Here is a 19,167-nt window from a genome sequence, read left to right as displayed (position 1 = left end):
CCGATGAAGCATATGTTGTGTGGATCCTTAGTGGAAAACCATATCTAACAGTGATTTGCCCACCAGTGGGAGAATTGGTGTCACATTGGACTATGTCATTTCAGAGTGCCTCACTTTTGTCTCTGAAGAACTATAAGGAGTCAACAGAGACAGTCGTCCACTGCATCCTCTGGAGGATGAAGCCCATAGCTACAGAGACAGAGGAAGACACAGGAGGACAGAAAGTGAAGTGACCAGAAATGACAGACAGCATTGAGTATTGAACCCACTGTGGACACAATAGTAGTGTGTACTGATTACCGACCCAAGTGCAAACACATGTTGCCCAACAGCAAATGAAAAAGTGTGGGTGGGACACAGGAAATAGTGTCAGAAGACAAAGACAGCAATGGTGAAGTGTGTTTGCCCTTTAAACAGACAGACAGACAGACAGACAGGCGACTTTATGAATCCCTGGTCGCTCTCACAGACATGGCCGCTTTTGCGAGAGTTTGCGTAAGAGTTTAATGCGTTCAGTTGAATTCAGTCGATTTGAGAAATCATTATGTAAGTAAGTAAACTTTATTTCTATATCACATTTCACAGATAATATCACAAAGTGCTTTACAATAAAACCATCAAGTCTGTGATTCAAAAATCTGCTGAAACAAACCGGTCTTTTCAAAATTGGTAACGACTGTGAGAGTTGTGTAGTGTGTGCTCAGCTTAAGAGAGAGAAGAGAGAGAAGTAGAAGCAAAAAGAAGCAAAACCAGCAGAGTCATATTTCTACTTCCTGGTTGGCCTCTCTGTGAGATCCCCTGTGTGGATTTGGGTAGTTCAGTTTGTGACTGAAATGATGATATTTATTACAGTATAATGAGGGATGCAGCCCATGGCCCAGTTGAACTTGGCTTGTAACCAGATGGTTAACAGGTCAAGGGCTGCGGTACCTCTGAGCAAATGTTGCATCAGGGAGGGAATCCAGTGTAAAAATGATCACCGAGCTTTTTCAGAGATCTGCTGTGGCATCCCTTACAAACGCCGGCATTCAATCATTTCTACTGTCGGGTTTGTCAACAAATATTCTAGCACTTTGAACGAGTCCCTGCACTGGCCTCCCAGAATGAGCACCCTGCTCTGACTGAGTCTAACTTGTATGAAGGTCAGTGTGTGTGTGTGTGAGTGTGTGAGTGTTTGTTAGCAGATGAAGAACGACTCCATTTACTCTGTAAGACTGTCCATTCAGCCACTTCAGGAGAAATCAATGGACTTTCGGCCCAAGGAGAGTGACAGTCTGCCGTTCTGAAATACACAATGACTCGGCACGCCCCAAAGGCTCACCTCTGTTTATATGTATGCTTTGCTTCGTGTGTGTGTGGATGTGTGTGTTACTCAAGTGACAAGAGGACAAAGAGACAGATAGAAGCGGCTTCAAGGAAAATAACTCATATGGTTCAGAACGTTTGTGACAGAGAATAAAGCAGAGGTCAAAACATGAAACATCCTTGGTTTCTTTGGTGAATGTTCGAGTCTTTGAGGGTTAGATTAGGTTAGGGCAAAGACTGTAGATACACAAGTCTGCCATTGCATTGGTGTCTGGAACTAGTATTCCCTTGAATGGCCATCAGGGGGTGACTGGTTTGTATGTGCACTTGTGAGAAGATGACCCTACTTCTTATTTGATTCATGAAATCAGTAAACATGTTCATATGTTCTCCATCACAAGTTTCAGTTCTTCGTCAATACTGCAGGATTTTATAGATTAGTGATCCCCAAATACTGGGCCACCAGGTGGAGTAGACGCTGTCGCTGTTGCTTTACAGCAAAAAGTGGTCTCCCAGTTGCAACCTGGTCTGACCGTCATATGTTTGCCCTGCGATGTACCCCAGGATGTATCCCACCTTTCGCCCAATGTCAGCTGGGATTGGCACCAGCAGCCCCGCAACCCTCATGTGGAGGATAAAGTGGTAGACGATGAATGATGAATAAAATACACAGTCATTTGAAAATAGACGCCCAAAGTATTGTTAGCCTTCATTAATCCACATGTGTGAATCAGACAAAATATGTACAGCCTTTTATTCAGCGTTAATTTAAAAGCACTCAAAGAGACCTGAGGTCTTTAAGATTCCTGATTATAGGAAGATGGGGCAGCCAAGAGGGATGCCTCATTTAGTAGAAATAAGTCCCAGGACTATGCAGGGTTTTTACCCTAATTTAACAGTTTTGGAGTCATTGTGATAGTTGCTGTTAAATGTCTTGTTGGGGACATCGGGGGCTGTCTCCACTCCCCCTACTGTCTCGTAGCGGAAAAACAGCCTTGCAAGATCAGTGCCGCAAACCCGGAGGTCTCAGAATTAGGGGGTCTTGCGAGAAACACAAATTGCTTCACAGCACTACACACGCACACATCCTAGCCAGCTGTAAGACCAAGCTGGCGAAAAAGTGTAGAGTATAGAAAACCGTTGTGATATGTAAACATCCTCTCTCGCTTTCTTTCTCTCTCTCTTGCTCTATACAGGAACCTGTTGTACAGCCTTCCAGGAACGACTCCTCAGTTTTCCATCCTCAGGTTTTCACAGGAAGCCGTCCTGCACTGTAACGTCACCAGCAAAGCAGTCAAACGCAACTCCACCGATAAGGAAGTACTTTGCCACAGCACAGTGAACCGGTCTCTGTCACTCATCCTCAGGGCTGTTCGGTCAGCCGAGAGACTTGTCCGCTTCGGCTTGGACCTGTTTGAAAACTACCAGAGTGACGGAAAATGATCTCAACCGGGAAAATCAGGTCAGATGTACCCAACAGTAACACCACATCCAAAACCACTCATCATGTCCATATCATTGAAAATACCTGGGGAAATTTAAACACGATTGACCCTCAACCGAAACTTCTCTCATCAGATTAAAGACCTGGAAAAGTTAGGAATCCTGGAGAATTCACATTCTTGCAATATTTAAGCCATTAAAAAGTTCTCACCTCTCTCTACAATAGTTTACATGAGTTTACACTTTGAAAAGGGAAGATGAAAAAAGACCTTAATCTTCTGTGACACTCGCCTTATGAGTAACTGTTCTGTATAATTGTATAATTGTATAATTTGGTCTATAATTAGTCATTTAGATGAATGTTCACCCATAGATCAAGGTTTCCTACTGAACTAAAGCTTTGGATAAAAGCATCTATTGAATGAGTCAATGTAAAATAAACATTAGCATCTGAATGACCAAGGTTTTAAAAAATATCCGAATTGTATTTGACTTATTTAAATAAATGTTTCACCCAACAACATTCAAATTTTATTGAGGGCCTTGATCAGCAATGAGCCATTCAAAGGTCAGTTAATAACATTTTGAATAAAAATCACCTTTCGCTATTCGATTAAAGAGCAATAAATAAAAGTATAAAATAAATCAATAAATCTAATACTTTAAGCAATGATTACAGTTCAGATTTTTTTGTAGTTGGGCATGATATTTGCTAGAATAGTGTTTGTGAGAAAAGAAAATGTTATTTTTTACTGTGAAACTGTTTCATACTTTAGCTGATTTGTATCTGATTGAATGTGACATACTTTTTTAGCATGATGGGAGGGTGCAGGGGCCTTTTGGGGGCATTTTACAGCATGTCATTTCTTATTAAATCATAATTTTGTAGAATGAAATTGTTCTGAGAAATGTAGAAATGTATTTAGGATCTGGAAAGATTCCTGCAGCGCTCTCTACGGCTCTTTCTTGCACAGATAATCTGTTTATTCTCGGGCATTATGAGGTAATCAGATTCATTTTTATTAATTATGTCTTGATTTGTAGCAACAATTTGATACAAAAGATTTTGTAAGCTGTAAATTTATATTTAAATTACCTGTTTGTAAAAGAGCAGGTTTGCAACACGAATTAAAGAAATTTTGAAAACATCAACAAAGCTTTCAGGGATCAAAAATATAAATCTGCTTTAAATCATGTGCCTTTTTGAGCAAAAATTTGAAAATGCTTTAATTGCTTTAATGTATTTTGTCAAACGGATAACCAAAAAAAATCTAGTTTCAACACTGGAGTTCAATTTAAATATTGAGTTTTCAAGGTAAATAGATGTCCGTAGAAAATAGAAAAGCTGCAGCCTGTGTGTAGCTCGCAACAGTTTGTCCTCAGGTGCATGTGATAGTGATAAAAACACCCAAGTAGACACACACACACACACTCACTGCCTGCATATTGCATAAGAAAATGCTTCTCTAAACTTGCTTGCACGTTGTAAGTCTGTCAACACTGTAAAGACAAAATAACAGCACTGGAACAATCAGTTTATTTTTAATCACAAAACTCTGAGCTTTAAACTGAACAACGAATATTGTGTTTTTTATAAAAGAAATAAAAAAAAAACCAACAAAAAGATTCAGGACTTGCAAACGATTCGTGCACATCACGGAACTACAAGTCCAATAAGTCAGTCACCATTTGTAAGGAAGGACCGAGTTAGTGATTCAGCCACTATTGATTTCAACTCACCAGCTTGAACACAGTGTTTAAATCTGGTACATAAAAGCTGTATTGTTTGTTGGTTTTAGGGCATTTTGTAAAATCGTTGTATATTGTGTGTCCGTCCATTATATTGTGTACATGGTTGCCTTCACAAGCTTAGCTGTAGAAGAACCAACAGCAGCATTTCATCAGTATCACTGACACGGTAATAGTGTTTCACTTTTGCTTTAGTTCGGCTACAACTGCATGGTTACAAACCTCCTTCCCACTGATACGTTCAGTTCACTTCCTACAGAAAGACAATGTGCAGGTTTTGCAACAGGAAGTTAGCATAGATTCTAACTAGCTAAGAGCGCATGTTGTGATAATAGAAATGAATAATAGAAGACTGAGGCGGCTAGCTGTTAGCCCAACAATGGTAGTTGTCCACCAATGTGGCTGAACCTGAGGTTTCTCTGAGGGTCAGAATTACAGACACGAAACAAAACTGTGTGTAAATGAGGCATCACATGATTAAAGTGGTTTAAAGTGATTTTAAACTTCTTTTTTTTTTACTTCAAAGGAAAATATCTGTTTTGAGCTCGTTACAGTAATTTACAAGACACAAACATGCACTGTGGTACTATGAATGAATGAGTGCAGGTATTAACATGACATTAATATGACGATCTGCAATATAAAATGCTTCATTGCACAAGCAGGGCCCACACGACACAGGTCTCGGCTCACAGGTTGTAAAAAAATCTAATCAATCATGACTTGTTCAGTATTTATTTGACAATGTAATTGTACACAATGTAATTTTTAGTAGAATTAGAAAACCACTGGAAACTGCAATATTATGGAACTTGAACAAAATGGTGATTTTTTTCTGTGATGTCTGATGAATGTTGAATTTACCAAGAACTGCTCAAGCTTTTCTGTTAAATTCTACTTTTCAGAAATAGTTTTTTCTTGTAGTGTTTAAATAGCTTCATCACTGTTTATTAATAGTTGAGTCACTTAATGATTCAGTAGAGCCTGGTTTCTAGGAGCATGACATAATGACATAATAACATAATAACTGTCTCATGCAGGGATTTTTATGGCATGTGTTTTTTGTAATCTGTCCTCTTCACTGTTCATGTCTCTGTGGATTTGTAATGTAATAAAGAACATTTTTAACAATCCATCTTTATTCCTGCTAGAGACAACAAGAAGCATCCATTAAATACACCTGCTGTAATCAACTTGACTAGTAATGGCAGTTAATGCCATTGCACAGCTTCATAATCTGGTTTTACAGTGTTGCAATAATGTAGATGTGTCTTCACACTATTTCATCACTTTGGTGCAACCATCAAACTGTCAATATACATACTAATATGAAAGAAAGAATTAAAAATCAACCTAAATTTAGGGCTGTCTATTTCAGATAATAGGTTAATAAGTAAGTCACAGCTGATAAAACTCGACCTAACTTGAATTGTTTCATGTAGCATGTGAATTTCCTCCTGAAGACAGAGAAACACAGCACTTGTAGCTCAGTTGTAATAATCCATTAGTACATACAGTATATAACATCCATGGGTAACATCAGTGCCTGACCTCATGAATGCTCTACAGCACCATTATCATCAATGTTAAAATACAGTGGTGTAAATAGGCTGAGCAATAAGTTAACTTGCTCTCTCGCCATCCTCCTCTTTCTCACATGTAGCCTACTTCAGAAACTGGTATCGTGAAATTAGATTAAGATGGTGTCACAGTTCATTCAGCAGATTTCCACTCACCTGACTCCACCCCACTCTACCTGCCAAGACACACCTCCTTATCAAGCCAACACTACTCACCTGTGATCACAGCTGCTCCTCATCTCCTGCAATCAGCCCTCCCTGTAGACTCCAGCTCCTCATGGCAGATTGTTCTTAGCCCTCATGGAAGACTCGTCACCATTTATTTCTGGACTGACCTTTGATTGCCGACCCTGCGTGAGGCCTGGACCTCACCTCACCTCAGCCTCGTGTCCCTGACCACGTGTCTGCCTCGGTGTCTCTGGACTGTCTGGTGAGCTTTTCGTTTGGTTCAACTCAACCCAGAGGAAACTGGTGGACCACTGGTGGTCCATGTACCCAGTGTTGTAATACTTTGGTACTGTACTGAAGTAGAATTTTCACATCTGTACTTCACTTAATTATTTATATTTTGGACAAATTTTACTCCACTACATTTCCTAAATAAAATGTATATTTTTACTGTGATACATTTCCCTTAACCATCTTTGTTACCCGTACCAGAGTTTGAGAACCATGGCTTTACCCAATGAATGGGCACAAATTCCCATAGAAAAAAACTTGTTTGTTTCAAAATATGTATTTGTACATGTCAGTACAGTCCCTGTTGGTGTAATGGCCATGTGTCCCAATACCTTTGTGTCTAATTTGGACATAAAGTCACTCAGACCTATTTATCAGAGGGTATTATATTGTAGTAATAATAATAATAATAATAATAATAATAATAATAATGTAACAAAATGATTGCCTATCAACAAAACAAAGTGTAATTCAGTGAAACGTAAATGGTACGAAGCATTAAACAGACTGCTTACTGCACCACAGCGGGACCGCGCAGCATCCAGAGGACCTTGCGCGTTCACGCTTCCACACAGAGCAACGGGAGGAGGAGGAAGAGGAGAAGGAGGAGGAGGAGGAGGGACGACGACGACAGTGTAAACTAGATTTCCGCAATTCCGTGCCGAAATTTCGAGTGTGCCTGCAGTTCTTGCGGCATGTGTCTTCGCGTGCAGGACTTGTGCTGGTAAAGGATTGAGTGGTATTTTGGTGGAATCACCCTTTGAAAGAGAATAACTCATAAACCCCTCCCACTCCCTGATGCCCCCTCCCCCTTCCGAACACCTGCGTTATAAAATCTAAAAATGTGGATTGAACCTTTAAAAGCATTTAGACAGAGTGGTATTTTGGTGGACTCACCCTTTAAAAACACCAAGTTTTAGAGGAGATAACAAGACGGATCAGAGAGGACTCAGACGCAGAGGCCTTTTAATTGTCTTTATTGGCACTCGTAAACAATTCTCAAGGCAGGTCCTCTTTACTGAGGAAAAACAAAAGCGTGGCTATGAAAACCTATAACAAATTGCGAGCGCAACGCTCTACAAGAGAAACGTTGTGGAACTATAAACGCGGAACAAAAAAATCACTCCGAAGAGGAAACATACTCGGACTAAGGTTATCATGTAAAACTTAAACAGAAAACTCTCCAAACGGAGGAAAACACGGCTCTAAACACTTCAAAACAAAAGCTAACTCAAAAGCACAATCCTAATGATTGGCGATCCTTAACCAACTAAGAATGAGATAAAAAACAAAACGCAATCTAAATGATTGGATCTAACTAATAAAAGGTAAGTCACAAGCCTAGTGATTGGAGTTCCTAAAAGGCTGTGAAAATTAACAAACAAAAAATCTCTCCCAAGGAGGAAAACAAAAGCTATATTCTTAACTAAGGTATCAGCTAACAGGCTATGATAAGAAAACTTACAAAATAAAGCATCGCTCACCAAGAGGATCAAAAACTTGAGGATTCTGGGGCTGTGACGAGGCGCTATGGTGATCAGGCATGGACGAAAACACACTGGCACTGAAACAGGGGAACAGGGAGTTTTTATAGTCCACATGGCTTAATTGTCAGCAGGTGTGTGTAATCAGGGCCGGCAGAGGAGGGGGCGGGGCAAACTGCTGGAGTGACAGGAGAGAGGGAGAGAGAGAGATTCACAATCCCCTCTGTTTCCCATTCTCACAGAGAAAACAGCATGTTTTAAAGTTGTCATATCTCAAGAACGGTTGATGATAGAGATAAAATTTTTGGTTTGTGAGCGCCAGGAGGCTTTCAGCAGCTCCCATCTCAAAATGTGTGACAAACGGGCGTGAATTGACAGAGAAATCACAGTTTTAAAATCACCCTCATCTTGATTTTCCACAACTCCAAAGCAGACATTTTAACATGGGAGTGAATTGAGACTGTGACCAGAGTTCTCTGTGCTTTGAGGTGATTTTAAGAAAAACTAAAAGTCATATGAACATGACAAACACACACAGGGTTAGACGACAACCATGGCAACATTTTGATGTAAAAATTGTCTCTGTAGGTTGGAAATTGTGGGCAGGAGAAGAGTTTGTTTAGAAGTTTTTCTGATTATTTTGCTGGATCTTGCTAGAGTGTGTCACTCTAGCTCACACCTAACGACCACACACACACCCATTATAAAATCAGAAAGCTTTGAAAAAAAGTACAAAACTTAAACTGCGATAGTTCAAAAACCGTAACATGTATCAAAATGTCGACTTAGGTCAGAAAAGTCCCAAGTCTTGTGACCCGTTTAAACTTCCAACCACGTTTCTACGTTAAAGTATGACGACACTGTGATGCTCCAAAGCGGGCTTGGTTTTTTTCGGTCTCCCATCCACTTCAATGTTAATTTTTGTTCAGTTTTTTGTAAATATTATCCCAATGGTTATATGAAAATCTTAGAAAAGTCATAGCACACCATTCCCGGTCAAGGCGCACATTTTGATATAACTTGTGTTGGGGGTTTCTCAAAGATGCAGGAGGAGTAGCGTGCCGAAATAACGGGAGGGCGCGAGAATAAAAAGCAGAATAAACGCGCACGATTACAAGAGATGCCTTGCAGCGCAAGGCATTCTAGTGAGAACCCTAGGGTTCTCACTAGAATGCCTTGCAGCTGCAGGCACTAATAAAAATGATGGCGACCGCAGCAGAGGAGATCAAAGAGCCAGCACCGTTCCCCTGTTCTGTCCCCGACACGAGCCTGAGCTCCGTGTCCTTCAGAATGAGACGGAAACACGAGGACAGACAGTGGAAGTTACGGTTTATTTACCTGCAGTGCTGTGAGTACCGAGAACCGACAGACACACCACCGTCCGCCATCACCGTGCACGGTCACACACACACACACACGCACACGCGCACACACACACACAGACTAACACCGCAGCAAGGGGATGATGATGATGATGATGATGACGACAACAACCACCACCGCAGTTACCCACAGAGGAAATGAATGAATGAATGAATGAATGAATGCATGCACACTACACAGACCGATGAAGAGTGACGTAAAGGACCTGGATACACGCGCGTATGTTGACAAACAGTGGGACACAAATTCCAGCAGTAAATTAATAAACAAATGAATGAAATTCACACATTTGTAACAGCATGAGCAATTACTAACAAACATTAAATCATCATGGATAAATCAAATATCTCCATCTTTTTGAAGTTGGGACTTTGACTTTATCAGCATGAGATTTGAAAAGTCTCCTATACTATGGAAGTAAATCTGTGCCATCTAAATTTTAATTCGAATTTCTAACACTGAATTATTTTGCATTGAAATTAGACTTTTGAATTTTAAAAACCATCAAATTTCAGCACTGATTTTTTTTTTTTTTTCAAAGTTGAAATAAATTCAATTGCAAAAAATGTGATGTCAAACAGATTTACTTCCATACTATACATTTATCAATATATCATATGGCTTAGCTAATTTTTTCCTCCCACTGAAGGCATAGTCCACTTTGTTTTGAATGTGTGATTAATTGTACAGAATGAGCTATACCACAGAAGCTTAGAGGGGCCGTCCACCTTCAAACTCCTCCCACCCTCTATATTCACAGGGTTGTGCAATGGAAAACACGTCATGTGCAACGACACTGTTGAATATTGTACTTGTGATGTGGTAACATGGGCCCATGTTACTGACAGCAGATGGGACCTGCATCATTGGCCCAGTTACAACCCATTTAGTACCCAAGTTGCCTGGAAAGAGTATGAAGTGGGCAAACACGGGTTGGGCCGCCATGGAACCACTTGTCATCATAGTGTGAAAACCCCCTACAAAATACTAGATGAGATTAAAAATGTAAGAAATGAAATGGATAATCTGCGTATGTGTAGTTTAACTGTAGTTAACAAATAACTGGTGCTGACTACGATCATACATGAATGCTGCGTCAAGAACGAGCGCATACAACACACGAGGAAACCAAAGGCTTGACAAATGAATCTTCACCAGCTTAAGTTTGCTGCTAACCACTCACTCCCCACACCAAAGTCCATAGAGGAAATGACCAGTTTTAACTCCCGCACACAGTTAATCAACTACTGACTTCAGTGGAAAAGTCTGGATTATTTTGTGACTTCAGCTTAAAATAAATGAGACAAACTTACTCATGACTTGTGTCCCCGAGAAATGAAAATGCTGATTATTTTGTGACTTTGGTGCATGAGAGAAAAGGCCGTCTGATGGTGAGATAAAGGAGGAAACACATACTTAAGGTGTTGAGTATTTTCATTATTCAGACAATTGTCCATTACACCAACATGAACTATAATGTCATCTTTAAATACATACACACTACTTTAATATGGCGTTGTTCCACACTTCTGGGAAGACTTTCCTCGTGATTTTGAAGTGTTTGTGTGTGAATTTGTGTCCATTGGTTCTGTAGATTATTTATGAGGTCAGATCTGATCTGACTCACAATCTCTGTTCCAGTTCATCCCAAAGGTGCTCGATGGGGTTGAGGTCAGATCAATTTCTTGTCAAACCTTGTCTTTATAGACCTTTCTTTGTGCACTGGGGCACAGTCATGTTGGAATAGAACTCAAACTGTTGCCACAGTGTTGGAATTATAGCATTGTCCAAAATGTCTTGGTTTGCTGAAAGATTGTGCTTCATTGGCGAGAGGGGGCCGAGCCCAAGCCCTGATTGAAACACCTGAATTCAATACTTAACAAGTGTGTGTGTGTGTTAACAAGTACTTTTGTCCATGTAGTGTATGAGTCAGAACCTTCCATTACCACACAAATCCATACTATCCATTGAATATGTTGTGCTGCTGCAGTAATGGGAGATCTTAATGTGTAAATTCTCTCAGCACCTCAAACTCCCATCAGCTTCAAATATACCCCCAATTCTTTGCCACCTTTTTGTCATAAAGTGCTTTGAAACGTCGAAAGGTCAATTTGTCCATGTTGCCGCTGTAGTTGAGTCTCCGCGACACAAGTTATGGAGTCATTATATTACACGGCCCTGCAGCTGTGGGAGCCCAGACAATATGAGAAAGATTAGAATGACATTTGTAATTACTGACACCATATGTCCCGCAGCCATCTTTCAGAGAGCTGGATGAAGAGCACAGAGAGACGGATTATGAGATTGAAAAATGATCAGGCTGATTGAAAACGACAGCTCATTCCTAGTGATGATGGGAGGTCCATGGAGGGCAAGTGATGGATTTGAATGTGACAGAAAAGTGACCCTGCCTCGTCAACATGTGATGTTTGCTGTCACTGTTGCAGAGAGGATGGTCTCACAGCTGTTGTAGAGCACGGGGAGGAGTCATGTAGTGAGTCCTGTTTCCTGATCCACCGTGTGGTAGCCTGTGAATTGTCTTGAAGTGGAGGTTGTGATACATGGTCTGGAAAGGTGGGCGAGATATGTCATATATCAGTTCACAACCCAGCTGTTTTTCATTTGTTCACTCCTGCACGGCTTAGCTTTGGTTACATTATTTAAAAATGATAATTGTGACAAGGAAAATAAATCGTTAACAGTGCATTTGTACGTCACTCTTACAATTTATAAAAAAAAAAAAAAAGTCTGAAGGGACAATTGGCCACTGGGAATCTTAACAATATCAAATCTTGCCCTGGTCTAAGGTAACATCGGGATTGAAGCTATGCAAATTGACATTATTGAATATTAATGTTGAAACAAACACTAAAAACTCCCCACATGCAGCAGGATTTAGACCACTAGTGGGCGTAAGTGATCACATGACGTCATGCTAACATCCTCCCTGCCACACAGGTTGCTCTTGCTTATATTGAGCGTACAGCAGAGCGTCTAAGTGTTAACCCAGAGTTCAATGTTTCTACACTGTAGCATTCAGGTAAAGCAAGTCGTTACCTGAATGCTACAGTGTCAAGAAAAGTGTTGTTTTTCTGAAATATTGTGTCCATTGATCTCAGTTAAAGCACAGTCAATATATTTACATGAAAATGTCTTATTATTATTATTATTATTAATAATAATAATAATAATAATACATAAACATGAGGTCAAATCGCAGATTTTCTCTCTGGACTTTGGTGTGGGAGAAACTTCAGCTTTCATTTGCAAAAGTCTGTGTGTCGTACAAACAACGTAGAACATCACTGACTGTGTTTTTATATACTGAACATAAAAAGGATGTCTCTTAACTAAGCTGTGTTTGTCTTTCCAGATTTCTTGACCATTGCAACAATATTAGGAACAGGAATCTTGGGTGAGTGTGTACTGTGTGTGTACTGTGTGTGTACTGTGTGTGTACTGTGTGTGTACTGCGTGTGTACTGCGTGTGTACTGCGTGTGTACTGTGTGTGTACTGCGTGTTCTTGGTGGCCTCTACGAGTGCAAATCACAGCGACAAACGGGAAAACAAGTCACAAAACTCAGCCATGAATCACAAAACACAATTGCTAATCACAAAATGAAATAAATGGGGAAACGATTACAAATTCAGAAACACATTAGCAAATCACAAAAGACTCCTGAGCTCTTGTTTGTTGGCAGAAAAAAAGACCTGTTTCAATCTGAGGTACAACATTCACAACAATGTGTTTCCATTTTGCATAAACATTATTTTCAACCTACTCCATGATCCAGCTTCACGTTGTGACACAGGCTGTAGGTTTTCCTGCTCAACTAACTACTCTCAGTCTCCAGAGAACCTTGAGCTCCACATACTGATGATTTTGAATGTTACCACATACTCTGCATATGTGGGTGTGGCTCATTTATGTTTACCTCCTCTGAAATATTGAAAGCAATCTTTGTTAACTCTATTTGTTTGTTGTTTTTTTTGTATTTCTTTTAAATGCAGTCTCTCTTATCATTTGCAGCACAAACCTCCGTCCCTCTCGTTCCTCTTGGCTTTCGTTGGCAGAGCAAATTTTAACTGTGGTTTTATGAAGTGTAGTTAACACCGGAGAGATTTTTGTAGAGGTGGAAATTACATGGGACATTACATTTAACTACTTTGTTTTCAGCGGGGTCTTCGTGTAGGTTCCACAAAGGTGGAGCCCTTCCAAGTTAATACTTGTCCAATCACTTAAATCTCATATTGAAATCAGCACTATCCATTAAATTTGATGGTAAGTTTGAGGCAAAGCAGCAAGGAAAGAGACGGAGAGAGAAAAAGAGGAGCAGAGACATTGACAGACAGAGGGACAGGAGGCCAAACATCATGTCAACACATGCAGCATCTTCAAATCTGGTTCTGCATTTTGTCCTTTTCTAGGTCTTCCAGTAACAATAGCTCACGCTGGACTGGTGCCTTTCCTTTTCTCCTTCCTCCTTGGCTTTTTAGTACAGGTGAGTGATAAGGTGACGCCATGAACTGTGATAAATGCACTACACTTTATTTGTATACATAACGGGAGCCTCATGAATTCAAAACATTTAAGTCTGGTTGCTTTTTTGCCTTTAACTCTAAAGAGCTCCCCCTACAGTTTTGGAGTAAATATTTTTTACCTCTGCAAACACCCGTCCACTGTGTGTGTGTGTGTGTGTGTGTGTGTGTCTAACAGACAGTAGAGTAAGTGGAGACAGTCTCCAGTCTCCCTGCAACAAGCCATTTAACCATCACAATCACTCTGAAACTTAAGTTCTCTTGACACAGACCAGTATCAGAAGCCATTCAACCTCTTCTGTCCCAGCACTTACTGTACCTTACCCCCTCCCCTGCACTTGGATCCACTTCTACACTCTCACCCTCTGTCAGACGAAATCCACTAGATAGGAACAGTGGACTATGTAGCTTATTCTTCTTTTGTAAGTCGCTTTGGATAAAAACGTCTGCTAAATGCTTAAAAAGTTAAGTATCTGAAAGGTCCAGTGTACAATTGCAGGTGGTAGAATATATAATGGTTTGGTTTTTGTAGTTCTAAGGCCTTTGCACATCATCAGCACGTTATCCTCCACATGTGGGTCATGAGGGGCTGAAGCCAATACTAGCTGATGGCTGGACACTCACAACCTCTGTGTGTTTTTGGACTGTGGGGTGGGGGGGGGGGGAACCCAAGTACCTGGACAAAAACCTAGGCACACAAGGGGAGAACATGCAAACTCCACATAGAAAGGCCCTCTATCAAACCGGGTTTGGAACTGGAGAACTTGTAGCTGTGAGGCATCAATGCAAGCCACTGCCTCACCATATGGCCCCAATAACGTGGCATAACATGAAAGTTTAATTTTTCCACATCGTCTCCACCAAATGCAGCATAATTGCTGTTTTTGATGTAGTTTTTCCCCCCTGGTCCTTATGTATTCACTCAGTGAAATGTCAATAACAATAATTTTAATATGGAAAAGCATGTATGTATGTATAAAAAGACTAAGAAAAAAAATACTACAAAGAATAAACAAACCTTCCACCACTAACTGTAACTGCTGCTTTTTACATATTTAAAAATAAAATCAAATCACATATTTTCTTCCGTGTTGTGCAGGCCCTGCTCATCTACCTGTTTGTGGAACTTCTTCAGAAGTGTCTGGTGGTGCAGCTGGAGTCTCTGAAGGTAAGATCAACAAACAATGTCTGTGTTTGTCCATTTCAGGCTCCACTGGTAAAAACTGACACAGACGACAGCAGAAGCAACTGGTTCTGTTCCTCTGTGATAATTCGTTTAACCTTAGTTTAATAACTGAGAGAAATATAATAACATCATGTAACCGTGAACTGCTTGTATACAACGAGATTTCTTGGTGCAAGGTTACGTGCCGTCTCCTCATGGCTCTCGTTCATTTAAGGCTCCATTGTGGAACATGGACTTTTCATTAAATATTAAAAACACCTATGACCTGCTTCTTCTCTCTCATCATGGCTTTTTTTTTATTTGTTTTTTACTGCAGTATTTCAGTAAGTTATGTGTTGTACATGTATCTGTCTTTAGTGTTACTTGTCCAGACTGCATACAGGAAGCTTGGCACTGAGTTGTGCTTGAGGAGGCACGTACACGGTTTAACGGGTGAAAAAATATACATAACTAATTCACAGGTTCGACAATTGTTTTTCATAATAAAACAAGTTTTAAGATGTGGAATATAAAATAAATCACTCTTATCCCAAAATTACTTTTATTTTGAAAGTCATATACCGCCGGCATCAACAAAGAGATAAAAAAAAAGACTGTTTGTGCACTCACTGCATGGCTCTCTTGCAACAAATAGTGAAGTGTGTGTGTGTTCTCATGCACCCCCTTCCCCCCCCCCCACAAACACACACTTCATATATGTTATGAGTTATTTCTGTATGCTTTGTCTTTTAAGATGTTGCACCATAAATCAATTTTCATTGTAAGCTATACATTATTCCATGTCAACAAATGCTTTTATTTTGAAATTCTGTGAAATATCATCACAATTGTCATTGCTTGGAAAAAAAAATCACTCAAAGCTGCTTTATTCCTTCTATTTGAGCTGCCGTTGTCCTATTGCACTCCCAGGTTTATTTTTTTACAATCCACTTGTGAAACTGTTCATCGGTGCTTCTTGGTGTTTTCAGCCGTAACGCTGGCATATGACGCCGTCTCACTTTACTCGTGCAGTGTACTTCTGCTTGTTAGTTGGGATGTAACATGTGTCCAACAGTGCAGAGTGAGGAAGTGTTGCCACGTACGTGAAAACAAAAGAAACTGATGAGCATTGTGTGAAGTCATTTCATATCCATTTATATTTATTAAGTCATGCGCTACAGCTTTAAGCTAATCAGTCATGTGTCTCACACACACGTTTGTCTGTATGTCGTTTGTAGACAGATGTAGCGGAGTGTATCGTGATGGACCAGGTGAGCGTCCACGATGTGTCTCTCACGGAGGACGAAGACGAGGGTGAAAATGCGGAAGCAGGTATGAAACCTTTTAACACACTTACAGGTGTTCACTCCTCCTGTTAGGCAACTGTATAATTTCACCATTAAATAGCGAGACGGAGAGTTTACAGCTGCAAGGGATTGATTCATAATCACTTACAGTAACAGTAAAATGACCTTTTATTGCCTGAACCACCCACACTGTTCCTTCAGTGTCCTGTGAAATAAAAGCACTGTTTTTGTCTGAGAGGCAGTGTTTACAAGGTGACTCACACTTTCCTGTTTCCTGTTGGAAAAAGGCAGATTTCCAGCATAACTTTTACACTTTATTATAACACTTTTTATGTTATTGTAATATGTTTGTTGCATGTATCTGCTGTGATGGTAGTCTTGAGACACAATATCACTTAAGGTGCAGTACAGAATAAAGCCGGTCAGTGACACTAGAGGTCAGTTGACACAATGCAAACTTGGCATACGCTTTTTTTTATCAGGTGAGAATCAACGTTTTTGCCAATTTCTGCTGCGCACAGATGACATACAGAGGAGAAGTGAAAAAATAGAATATTAGAAGAAAAATATTTAACAATATAAAACAATGGAGAAATAGTATGTACATTACCTTTTGCAATATCCAATCCAAATGTATTGTTTGATAGCACTGTGCATCACATAAATACATAAAACAGACAGGATATAAAGCACTGTAAACTACAAAAGCAATATAAAAATAATAAAAATGTAATATAAAACCAATAAAACACACAATACAAGAGTCAGATAACACCAAGGAGAAGAAGTGGGTTTTTAGTCGAGATTTAAACACTCGTCTCTGGGCTCGTTCCACCATTCTGGGGACAACCACAGCAAAGGCTCTGTCACCCTGGTGTACTATGTGAGCTGAAGTTTGCTCTAGCTCCCACTGTGGAGGATAAAGTGGTACACAATGAATGGACAAATAAATAACTGCAAAATCACAATGGCTCTAGGTATTAAATGTTTGACTCACCCACAGTCTACGTGGTCATACAGAAGGTAAATGCTCAATAGTTTTATTCAAGAATAACCGTGTGCAGCGACGGTGTTCATATAAAGGTCAAGGAGGTAATCAGTATGTAACGCGGAGTTTGACCTTCTCTATCTTTGAAACGCATTATGTAGTTAATGGTTCATTCACACCCCGATGCATTAAGAATCTCTGGGAAGATAAAGTGGACTTTTACAGGATTTCCCTGAACTCAACACACTGTGTCTCTGTGGGCTCAGTGCGTCTGAGAATAATCCTGCTGCTTTAACTTAACTTTGATCCTTTTCACCGTGACAAGATAATTACCCACTTCTCTAAACTTTTTTTTCTGTTTCTCTTTAACTAAGTTCACTTTGCTCAAGTGTAGCCTACAGTGAAATTAAGCAATTTATGCTGAAACCTTCACAAAAGCTTTAAGAACTGCTTTATAATCACATGCACCAGTGGCTTCTCAGACGTCCTCTCCTAAGCTGCTTGGCCAACCCACTGACAGGAAACATTATCATGTATAATGGCTAATTTGTTGACTATGTAACTTGCCATATCTCATTTACACTAATGTATGTGGTTCAGCAGTGTGGATGAGCAGGTGGGTTACTCATGCAGTCTTAAGGTGCTGGTACTGATCTCCAGCAGCTCAGCTATTTCACTCAGTGATGGAGCTGAGAAATTAGGAGAAGCAACTTCACAAATGGAGAAATATTTAGTGACATTGTGAGTAAAATAAACACTAACACCATCCACAGGTCTGAAAGCCGTCGTAGGAAGTGAGGAAGAGGAAACGACCAGGCTTCCACTTTAATATGATCGTTATTAAAGATACTGTTAATGTCACGGCCATCTTGGGCTCATTGAAATATCTGAAATTCCTGCTCCTCCCTCCTACTTGAGCCCATGGCATTGTTTATCAGGGCGGCAAGCTCACCCATGCTCACCCATGCTCACCCGTTTTTATGAGATTGTTGAATTAATCCCTTTAGCAACAGCTTATTTTGAGCAAATTATCCAAAATGCCCCAGAAACACGTTTCACAGAGGCAAAAAAAACCCTCCCCTTCGCAACAGAGACCTCGCCGTCCTGTAAAGTAAGACGTGATGTACTCTTGACGACAGACCTGGTAGTGAAACCCAACGTGACCTCTTCTGTTTGGGAGCAGGTCAGTCCACCATGACTGATCTTTTGGTTTGTGAACTTCCATTTGAAGTCTGAGATCACATTTGATGAGAGGGTGGAGTTGGGGGAGAAGCGATGGGTGGATCTTGACCATTAATTGCTTTTCATAGATATGGTGGCTGTAGTCTTCTGTCTGGTGTATATTGCTGCTACTTACCCACAGTCGTGTACATCACACCATAGCTCCACCCTAAAGCATTCTCTGCTTAGTCATCTATTTGACTCTAAAAGGGACCATAAGTTACGAAACGGACGTAAGGCTGTGTTGGAGAAGCCCTAAAACTAGTGACTGAGACTATAAACGCCTCAGGAAAATGTTAACTGACATTATAAATCAGTTCACAAGTAGGCTGTAGTCTTTTCCATGGACCAACCGGTGGATTTGTGCCCTGATGCGAATACAGGTGTCAGCGTCGAACTCTTAGTTACTTGCATATTATACTTGTTCAATGTTTGCTGTTACTTTTACTTATGTTGGACAAATATTTGAAGGTGATACTGAACTTTTCATAAACCTCTGAAGCCTTCTTCCACCTTCAGCTTCAATTGAAAGTTTTTGAAAAT

General features: G+C 40.2%; 2 protein-coding genes across 9 annotated transcripts in view; both read left to right on the top strand.

Moving 5' to 3' along the window:
* The window catches only part of LOC131466133 (inactive N-acetylated-alpha-linked acidic dipeptidase-like protein 2), a 396,981-nt gene extending 394,033 nt beyond the window's left edge, over positions 1–2,948 (top strand). For all 6 annotated transcript variants that reach the window (XM_058639293.1, XM_058639292.1, XM_058639294.1 and 3 more), the window contains one exon: positions 2,502–2,948. In XM_058639293.1, the coding sequence (XP_058495276.1) occupies positions 2,502–2,748 (247 nt within the window). In that variant the 3' untranslated portion in view covers positions 2,749–2,948. The remainder of the gene's footprint in view (positions 1–2,501) is intronic.
* Positions 2,949–9,219: 6,271 nt separating this feature from the next.
* Positions 9,220–19,167, top strand: part of si:ch211-51h4.2 (uncharacterized) — a 98,545-nt gene continuing 88,597 nt past the window's right edge. For all 3 annotated transcript variants that reach the window (XM_058637489.1, XM_058637488.1, XM_058637490.1), the window contains exons 1-5: positions 9,220–9,368; positions 12,777–12,818; positions 13,833–13,906; positions 15,043–15,111; positions 16,347–16,440. In XM_058637489.1, the coding sequence (XP_058493472.1) occupies positions 9,221–9,368; positions 12,777–12,818; positions 13,833–13,906; positions 15,043–15,111; positions 16,347–16,440 (427 nt within the window). In that variant the 5' untranslated portion in view covers position 9,220. The remainder of the gene's footprint in view (positions 9,369–12,776; positions 12,819–13,832; positions 13,907–15,042; positions 15,112–16,346; positions 16,441–19,167) is intronic.

Source organism: Solea solea, chromosome 9 (assembly GCF_958295425.1).
Source record: "Solea solea chromosome 9, fSolSol10.1, whole genome shotgun sequence".
NCBI lineage: Eukaryota > Metazoa > Chordata > Actinopteri > Pleuronectiformes > Soleidae > Solea > Solea solea.
This window is presented reverse-complemented; position numbering and strand designations above follow the sequence as displayed.